Source organism: Lolium rigidum, chromosome 7 (assembly GCF_022539505.1).
Source record: "Lolium rigidum isolate FL_2022 chromosome 7, APGP_CSIRO_Lrig_0.1, whole genome shotgun sequence".
NCBI classification, from domain to species: domain Eukaryota; kingdom Viridiplantae; phylum Streptophyta; class Magnoliopsida; order Poales; family Poaceae; genus Lolium; species Lolium rigidum.
The window spans coordinates 11,382,410-11,391,922 of NC_061514.1; the positions used below are offsets into that span (position 1 = coordinate 11,382,410).

Genomic DNA, 9,513 nt, shown 5'->3' on the forward strand with positions numbered 1-9,513 from the left:
GTTTTTGGTTTCAGAAATCCTAGTAAAGAAATATTCTCGGAATCGGACGAAATCAAGACCCAGCATCCTATTTTGCCCGGAAGCATCCAGAACACCCGAGAACCGCCAGAGAGGGGGCACAGGCCCGCGGGACCATAGGCCGGCGCGGCCTGGGGGTGGCCCGCGCCCCCCTATGGTGTCGCCGCCCCTTCGACCTTCTGACGCCGCCTCTTCGCCTATATAAAGCCCCTGGACCTAAAACCTCGATACGAAAAAAGCCACGGTACGAGAAACCTTCCAGAGCCGCCGCCATCGCGAAGCCAAGATCTGGGGGACAGGAGTCTCTGTTCCGGCACGCCGGCTGGGACGGGGAAGTGCCCCGGAAGGCTTCTCCATCGACACCACCGCCATCTTCATCAACGCTGCTTTGTCTCCCATGAGGAGGGAGTAGTTCTCCATCGAGGCTCGGGGCTGTACCGGTAGCTATGTGGTTAATCTCTCTCCTATGTGCTTCAATACAATAATCTCATGAGCTGCCTTACATGATTGAGATTCATATGATGATGCTTGTAATCTAGATGTCACTATGCTAGTCAAGTGGGTTTTACTTATGTGATCTCCGGAGACTCCTTGTCCCACGTGTGTAAAGGTGACTAGTGTGTGCACCGTGTGGGTCTCTTAGGCTATATTTCACGAGAATACTTATTCACTGTTATGAATGGCGTAGTGAAGTGCTTATTTATATCTCTTTATGATTGCAATGTGTTTTGTATCACAATTCATCTATGTGCTACTCTAGTGATGTTATTAAAGTAGTCTATTCCTCCCGCATGGTGTAAAGGTGACTAGTGTGTGCACCGTGTGGTTCTTGTCGTAGGCTATGATCATGATCTCTTGTAGATTGTGAAGTTAACTATTACTGTGACGGTATTGATGTGATCTATTTGGTTATGTTGATCTTTCATGCACTCTAAGGTTATTTAAATATGAACATTGAATTGTGGAGCTTGTTAACTCCGGCATTGAGGGTTCGTGTAATCCTACGCAATGGTGTTCATCATTCAACAAGAGTGTAGAGTATGCATTTATCTATTCCGTTATGTGATCAATGTTGAGAGTGTCCACTAGTGAAAGTATGATCCCTAGGCCTTGTTCCTAAATATCGCTATCGTCTGCTTATTTACTTGTTTCTTTGCGTTACTACTGCTGCGTTACTACTGCTCATACTTATTTATACCACCTGTATTTCACTATCTCTTCGCCGAACTAGTGCACCTATTAGGTGTGTTGGGGACACAAGAGACTTCTTGCTTTGTGGTTGCGGGGTTGCATGAGAGGGATATCTTTGACCTCTTCCTCCCTGAGTTCGATAAACCTTGGGTGATCCACTTAAGGGAAACTTGCTGCTGTTCTACAAACCTCTGCTCTTGGAGGCCCAACACTGTCTACAAGAATAGAAGCACCCGTAGACATCAGATAGCTACGTCGCTTCATTCATGGCTTTCATGACACCGGTTTGAGTTTCCATCTTGGCCGCCTCCACCTTCTCCCTCTCCAACCCAATCTTCACATCTTGTTTCTCCAACATTGCCTTCCACATGGAGGCGCCCCTATCGACCACCTCCTTGTTCTCGAGGGAGAAGGAGGATACCATCTTCTCGATGGAGGCGTTGATGGCGGCTAATGTTGGCGCCGCATTCCTCTCAGCCTTGGCTTTGCCGATGCGCTACCGAACCACCACCCCAGATCCCGCACTGGATCCCACCACGCCTTCCACCGACTAGCCCCGCCACCGGCCGATTGTCACCGCCACCGATCTAGTGCCTCCTCAAATAAGTGGACGTTTAGCTCCAAACTTTTTCCATAAAAGAGTGTACTTCTATCTTCTCAATGCACATTAAAGTCGCAAAAATTGCCTCCCTCATCGCACATAAATCATACCCAATAACATTTAGCACATGTTCTCCTTATTTTCTACATACACTTAGCTCATTGGAGGAGAAAGAATTAAAGAGAAGTGAGATGTTGGTTTGCATCTTCCCAATGTATTTTTAACTTCACTTTATAATTTATCTTCGAAAACTCACATGTACACTTATTTGTGGACGGATGGAGTAGTATTGATTTTTTTTTTGAGCATAAGATGGAGTAGTATTGATTTTTTTTGAGGGTTAACATAGCTCTTTATTCAAAGATAATGTTGTTTGGAATACATAAACCGTGAGGCGGCTGTGCAAGCCAAACCTGGCGTCCAACACTAAGAGAAACAGCAAAACGAGCTAGTCTATGAGCTTCAGAATTTGACAACCTATTTTCATGTCTAAAGAAACTTTGTTCTAGGAGATTTGATCTAGAACATTAATTGATTAGTAGTATTGATGAGTATCTGGTATCAATTGATTGGATAAACTGGCCAGTTGGGCCGTGTGGTCTTGGGCCTTCCAGCCTCAACTTCTCCACTTCACGTCATGATAGAACCAGAGACCGATCGAGCTAGCCGCCAGGGGACCTAGCTAGAGAGAGAACTTGGTGGCGGCGGTGGTGTGACCTCCAGATTGAAGGGAGCCGACGACATGCCGGGCAGGGGACTGGCGAACGGCGGGGTACTCGGAACGACGGAAGCCAGGACGGGAGGTCGGCCAATAGCGCAAGGCGCGAAACGGCGGAAATGCGGTAGCTTTTTCAGCGGGTACCCGGCAGCGGAGCTGAACGGCAAGGGGTATCGGTCACACTTGGGCTTGACTTTTGTTCTAGATTGAAAGGTATTCTGTTACATCTTTCTGTTAAAATTAAGAAGACTGAGGTGAAGAGGTAAAGATGAAGTACATTCTTTCTGAAATTTCTGAATATGAAGTACATTTTTTCTGAATATTTCAGAGTTACGCAATAAGATGTGCTATGGTTAGGTTAATGTCTCAATGGTGTGAGCAAGGGATATTTAAAAGCTGATCTTGTTAAAGTTAAGAACGATTTTTTTGTAAATGTGGAGCTTTGCCATTGTTTAGGACATCTAGACCAATTAAAGCTTCATCGTCGGTATGCTTGCTTGTAACTTTTTAATTGTACTAAAATATGTTGCTATTACCATCATACTAGGTGATTGCTTTAGGAGCATATAACATATTAACTTTAATTTTTTCATCAGTTTTTGTAATGATTTGTAGTTCGCCCGACCTAAAAAAAAATTCGTCCTTTGCCACTGATTTAGAAATAACGCCGATGATTTACAGTTCCTTGTGGACGGCAGCGTCACAAACCACCAGGCACCAATCGCTGTAAGCTTGGGTAAAGTGTCACTCTTCGCAATGGAGCTTGGATACCGTTAATGAGTAAACTTCAGGTAGATAGAGCTAGCTACTTGTGTGGATGCAGGGAAAGAGAGTACGGTGAACACAGACATAGCTCCACCGTCCTTAGATTCCATAACACGTGATTCCTCGCGATGGAGCCTGGCTGCAGTTCAGGTAGATAGAGCTAGCTACTTGTGTGGATGGAGGTGAATAGAGTACGATCAACAGAGAGGTAGCTACAATTGTGTTGGTTGTTGGTGATAAGGCAGGGTGAACTGATAAGAAAAGAATGGACGAGCTCAGGCTGCCGGCTCGCAGTTGTACTTACATTAGAGAAACGACCGAAGATGGAAAGCTGATTGGTTTCCCGAATGGTAACGTTTTCAGAATCTCTCAGGTGTGTTTTTGGTCCCAGGGTTTTCTTCTCGAACCGCCACACAAAATTTAGAGTAAAATGTCCCAAGAGTTTTTCTTTTCTGTGGGGGCGTAATAGGAGTATTTAAAGACCAGACGTTGATCTCTCTGGTTCCCAAAGCACGCTGTTGTTAGCCACCTAGCTGGAGTAAAGCATCGTGCGCATAAGGCCGGGGAGTACATGCATGGCGCCCTCCGGCACTGCTGCCACTCCTGAGAAGAAGCTAGGCTCTGAGTTTGAGCCCTCGCCATGGGGCGACTTCTTCATCGAGTACGAGCCAAAGCCACAGCAGGTACACAAATGAAAACCTAGCCCGTTATTTAGCATCTGGCCGGGTTTACAACTTTGTTAATTTACGTACGCGTACACGCATGTTTTGCAAGCACTTGTAAGACTCTGCTGAACTACTAAATAAGTTAATAAAAGGCCATATGTATCAACTGATGCGGAGGCTAAGACTACCAATTTTCGAAGAAAAAGAAGTTACTCTCTTGATTGATCGATTCCTGCATGGCAGAGGTCAGAGGATTGGATGATGACGAGAGCCGATAAACTGAAGGAGGACGTCCACATGATGTTTAACACTAGCAATAGCACGGAGGGAATGTTCTTGCTCGATACCCTCCAACATCTCGGAATAGATCACCTCTTCGAGGAGCAGATTCACAACACTTTAAGTGAAATCCTTGAGAACAAACTTACTAGTTCAGCCAGCCTGCATGAAGATGCTCTTCGGTTTCGCTTGCTTAGGGAGCATGGACACTGGGTATCTCCAGGTAATGTATAGTACATATGACGACCCATCTACATCTGGGAACGAAAACATCAGTGTCTATAAATGCCACATAATTCCTATTGAAACTGACTTATGAGCCTCACTATATTCATTATAGTCATGCTCATAAATATATGTTCTTCTGGAAAGCACCTGGTCCAACATCTTTTACTTTAATGATTGCTTATAGTATTTTTTTTGAAGTTTCTCATTGGTAGATAAAATTAGTACTCCCTATACATCTATTTTTGGGCAATTTTTTTGAACCGGAGAAAGTACATTAATTATTATACGTATCTTGCAGATGTGTTCAACAAATTCAAGGGTGAAGACGGAACCTTTAAGAGGGATATAACTAGTCAGCCAAGCGTACTATTGTGTTTATATAACGCAGCCCATCTTCTTATTCATGGTGAACCAGCTCTTGAAGAGGCCATATTTTTTGCAAGGCATCATCTTGAATTAGTGAGTGGTAGTCTCAAGTCCCCTCTAGCTCAGCAAGTCAAACGCGCACTTCATAGACCATTGCCAAGGAGCTGTAAGAGGGTGGAAACATTGTATTATATCTCGGAGTATGAAGAAGAGGAAGGGCATAACCCAGTTCTACTAGAGCTCGCAAAACTAGATTTCAACCTATTGCAACATGTCCATTTGAAGGAGCTCAAAGCTATTACTGAGTATGTTTTTTTTGTTCTCTTTTATCTTCATTGACAAAGCAAAAAAAAACGAAACCTAATACATAAATAATTGAGGTGTACATGCTTTCACATACACTTCCGTTTCTATAAACGGAATGCCACTACTTGGCTCGAGAAGACATGCATGGCCGCTGAAACACTCAAGAGTGTAGTTATCTGCATATAAGTTATCAACAATAACTAAAAAAATTTGACATAGAAATTTTAGAAAAAACGAGTTTTTGGTATCAAAATATTAATTTTAGAGAATTTCACATAGAAAACATGTCAGTCTTAAAGTTGAATTTAGCTCCACCTTGTTTTTTTTATAATGGTGCACATAAAAGATGAGAACCACACTACAGCAATTTTTTTATAGTTTTCTCATAATTTGAATTGAGGAATGCATCCTCCTTATCCTACACTATCATTTGATATTAACTACTATAGGTATTCTAAATCCTTGAAAAACAAAGACACAAACGTTTTTAATAAAAAGGTTAAACTAACAACTTGTGGTGGCAGTAGCACATGCCACGTGGATGTCGATGAATGGGGGCAAGATGGGCGGAGTCTCCTTTGCTTTGGATGCAGCGAGGACACGTAGCGTCTCCTTGCCCAAGACGCCTCCTTAGACAAGGCGCCTCCTCTAAGTCACACTATCTCCTATCGCTTTATTAGCTTCTTCAACCCATCTCTTCAGACGGTGGCGCGAGGAGGATTTTATCAGCGAGGACGAAGAGGGCAACTACATATGTGATCATGTAGAAGTGCCTTTGCCAAACCCACACACGCGCGCGCACACGTTCACGAACATGTGTGAGGGGAGATGGTTCACTAGGTTAGGCCTTAATTTATGAATATAAAATTAATTAGATTATTTTTTGTAGAAGATTTTATAGAGTAAACTGACTACAATACCTGAAGTATCTCAGTGGTTTGAAGGACGGACTGACTAAGGTGTTTATATTACTTCCTCCATACCATAATAGTATCTGGATACACCCAAATTTAGATAAATCTAAGATATCTTTTATGGGTAGTAGTTATTCGTGTTTTGTAAGCACCATATGTTACGATTATTAGTGTCGGTTGTGGATTTTTTTTTACACAAAAGACTTGGCAAGCCAGTCCAATAACATGATTTTAACATTAATATACAATCCGGCATCCCCGTGGCATGCACCATAGTACTCCCTCCGATCCGGAAAAAGTGTCGGATGGGTCATTTTACGAAAACAACCTTGCATTTGTCTCTTCCACGACCCTCACTCCATGTCCTACCCAACCAGCAACCACACACCCGCACACCGCGCTCGACCCCGTCCGCGATTTTTCCCCTCACCGGAAAGAGAAGCACCACCGTGCATGGCTTGATCTACCACTTCCGGCCAACTCTACATAATCCAGGCCGGGAAGAACGGCGGGACTGGGTGGCGATGATGCAGCGGAGTGGGTAGTGCTGGCGTGAAGGGAGGCGAGGTGGAAGAGGAGCTGCTCAGCAAGAAGAGCGCGAGAGAAGGGCACGCCAGCCGTTTGGAGCGCTCGCGTGGATCTACCGGCGACCGCGACGGAGGGGGTGCAAGGTGGAGGCGGAGGAGTGCGTACGCGCGGCGCCGGATGCATGGAAGCTGCTTCTCGCATGGAAGTTTTAGCATCGGCCAGATCCAGTCAACTGATAGGCTAGTTTTCTGATTTCCCAAGGTGTAAGTGTAAAATGTAATTGTACTAGCCGCCCGACTCTTTTTTCGGATCGGATGGAGTAATATTAACTCTTAATAGGGCTAGGCAAGTTATGTTCGTACATTGTGCCCAAAATTACTATTTAAAATGACTCTACTTGAATTAGCAGGTGGTGGAAACATATTTATGATAGCATTGGACTAAGTTATATTCGCAACCGTGTGGTAGAGAGCTACACTTGGGCCTATGTGATATACTACGAGAGATGCTTTGAGCTCCCCCGCATTATCATCGCCAAGATGATGCTGCTAATTACTATTTTAGATGACACATATGATACCCATGGTACCATAGAGGATTGTCGGAAGCTACATGAAGCCGTACAAAGGTTTGGTCTCACTCTACATTATTTCCGTTGATCAATCGATGAACCCATAGGTCATGTGTGGTTCTTTCTAGTATTTAGATATAATTAACACGCTAATGGTCAATCTAACTATTTTTCCCTCACCATTTCGTGCAACAATCCCTGTGATGTAGATGGGATGAGAGTGCCATTTCTCTTCTACCGGAGTACCTGAAGAAGTTTTATATTGAGTTGTTGAGGACCTTCAAAAATATTGAGGGTGAAATGCCAATTGATATCAACTATGATATTTATCATCTAAAAAAAGCGGTATGAACATAGAATAATTTATCTAGAAGTTCTCTAGGCTGCATGCCCTGATTTATTTTCTTTTAACATGTACATTATGTCACATCAATTTTTCTTATTGGTAATAGCATCGTAATAATTGAGGAAAAATAAAAACAATAATTAACAGTTAGTTATTTCTCTTGTGCATGTAGATCCAAAATAATGTGACTGGTTATCTCCAAGAAGCCGAATGGTCTCACAAGAATCACAAGCCAAGATTTATAGACCAGGTGAATCTGACTAGCCTAACCGTAGGTGCACCAACAGTATGTGTAAGTATGATGACTGGCATGGGTGACACGATAATGAAGCAAGCACTCAAGTGGACAGCTGATGTCCCTGATGTTGTAGTAGCAACCGGAAAGATTGTACGTTTTATGAACGACCTTGCTGCATTTAAGGTATAGATCCTTTCAAGGTCAATTTATTCATGCATATTACTCTCTGGTTAATGAAATGTATCCTAGATTATTAGTTTCACGAACAATCAAGTTAATGATGAGTATTTCATGACAAAAAAGTGATATTGTCTTGTGCACATTGAAAATTATCTCTAATGATTTTACATTTGCCTCGTTAACCTTTATTAAATTAGTATAGAAGTAGGTCAAACTCAAATTTCATCAACCGACCACACAACTTACACTTTCAAATGTGGGTAAAACCCATATACAAGCTTTAGAATGGAAAACTACTGATAGTATGCCTTTTTTTAGTAAGCATGAACATATGCATGCTATTTAATCAACGTGATACTTCTAATATGCAGCGTGGAAAGTGCAACAGCGATGTTGCAAGCTCCGTGGATTGTTACATCAACGAGTACAATGTCACGAGCGACGTGGCGATCGCAAGGATTGATGCACTCATGGAAGACGAATGGAGGACTTTGAACCAAGCTCGGTTTGGAAATCGTGTTCTACTCCCAGCTATGCAACGTATTATCAGCTTGGCCCTTAGCGCGTCTTTCATCTATGACAACATGAACGATGCGTACACGGCCAGTGAGCATCTTGAGAAAACAATTGAGAGACTTTTCATCGAGCCAATGTAGTATCTACCTGCAAGATCTGCGCCCTTTTTTCAGTAACTCTTGGCGAGCATATGGTTCCAGGATCCGTCATAGCTTGTATACAGACATTGTGGTTAGTCAACAACGTTTTCACGTGAGTCCTAGACAGATATCGGTGGCTGATACGTATCTTTAGATGGCTTATTCATGTTGCAACTTTAAGTGACCTACTATGATGTGTAATAATGGTAGTAATATTTAATAACAATGCAATAAATAGCTGTATGCATCAATTAATGCAGAGGCTGGGCATCCCCGTTTTGAAAAAACACGAGGCCTAGATGTCTCAGAATTTATATTTTTCGAAAAGGAGGCCTTGTCTCAGCCTCTGTATCGATGATGCATGCGGACTTTTATTTCCTAATTCAAAATTTCCATTTTATAAAGAATAACATCATAGGTCACACATGATCGATACATGTATTAACCATCTAAAAAAATAAAAACAAAAAACATGAAGTGGCTCTGCAACATCATGTTAATCTATGATCAAAACTCCAGCTGCACTGGTTCTATATATATCCCGAGCAACCATCTCCAGTCGATTGCACCTAGTAGCCAAATCCTCTCGCTTCACCATTGATGTAGGTACAACCACACACGGATCTAATGGTTAGCTAGTGGAATAACATGCATAGATGAAAGTAGATTTTGATTAAAATATAGTTGTTTCTCACATTTTAAATGGCCCAAAGTACAACACACACCAACTTGGATATGTGCTTTATCATTTTTGGCCACTCCCGCTAGCCAACTGCCAAATAAATTTTGTAACATTAATTCTTTGGGGGATTATATTGAAAGCCATATGCACTATACACTGAGTGTCTGGATAAAGTTGCTATTACCGGAAGAGGCCGGTGTGGAGGTGAGAGAGGAGTGTCAGCTTTTGAGTTAAAACGAGTCCTCAGGACCTGTCAAACTG

The 9,513-nt window shown here is 42.6% G+C and overlaps 1 protein-coding gene across 2 annotated transcripts; it reads left to right on the plus strand.

Moving 5' to 3' along the window:
- Positions 1-3,688: 3,688 nt before the first annotated feature.
- On the plus strand, positions 3,689-8,829 carry LOC124675046 (tau-cadinol synthase-like). Of its 2 annotated transcripts, XM_047211109.1 has the most exons (7): positions 3,689-3,976; positions 4,202-4,460; positions 4,764-5,136; positions 6,989-7,207; positions 7,360-7,495; positions 7,669-7,917; positions 8,286-8,829. In XM_047211109.1, exons 1-7 carry the CDS (start codon positions 3,869-3,871, stop codon positions 8,568-8,570), a joined length of 1,629 nt encoding a protein of 542 aa, XP_047067065.1. In that variant the 5' UTR covers positions 3,689-3,868; the 3' UTR covers positions 8,571-8,829. The 2 variants fall into 2 exon arrangements, with proteins under 2 accessions (XP_047067065.1, XP_047067066.1); XM_047211110.1 differs by lacking the exon at positions 4,202-4,460 and having other exon boundaries at positions 3,695-3,976.
- The last annotated feature ends 684 nt before the right edge of the window (positions 8,830-9,513 follow it).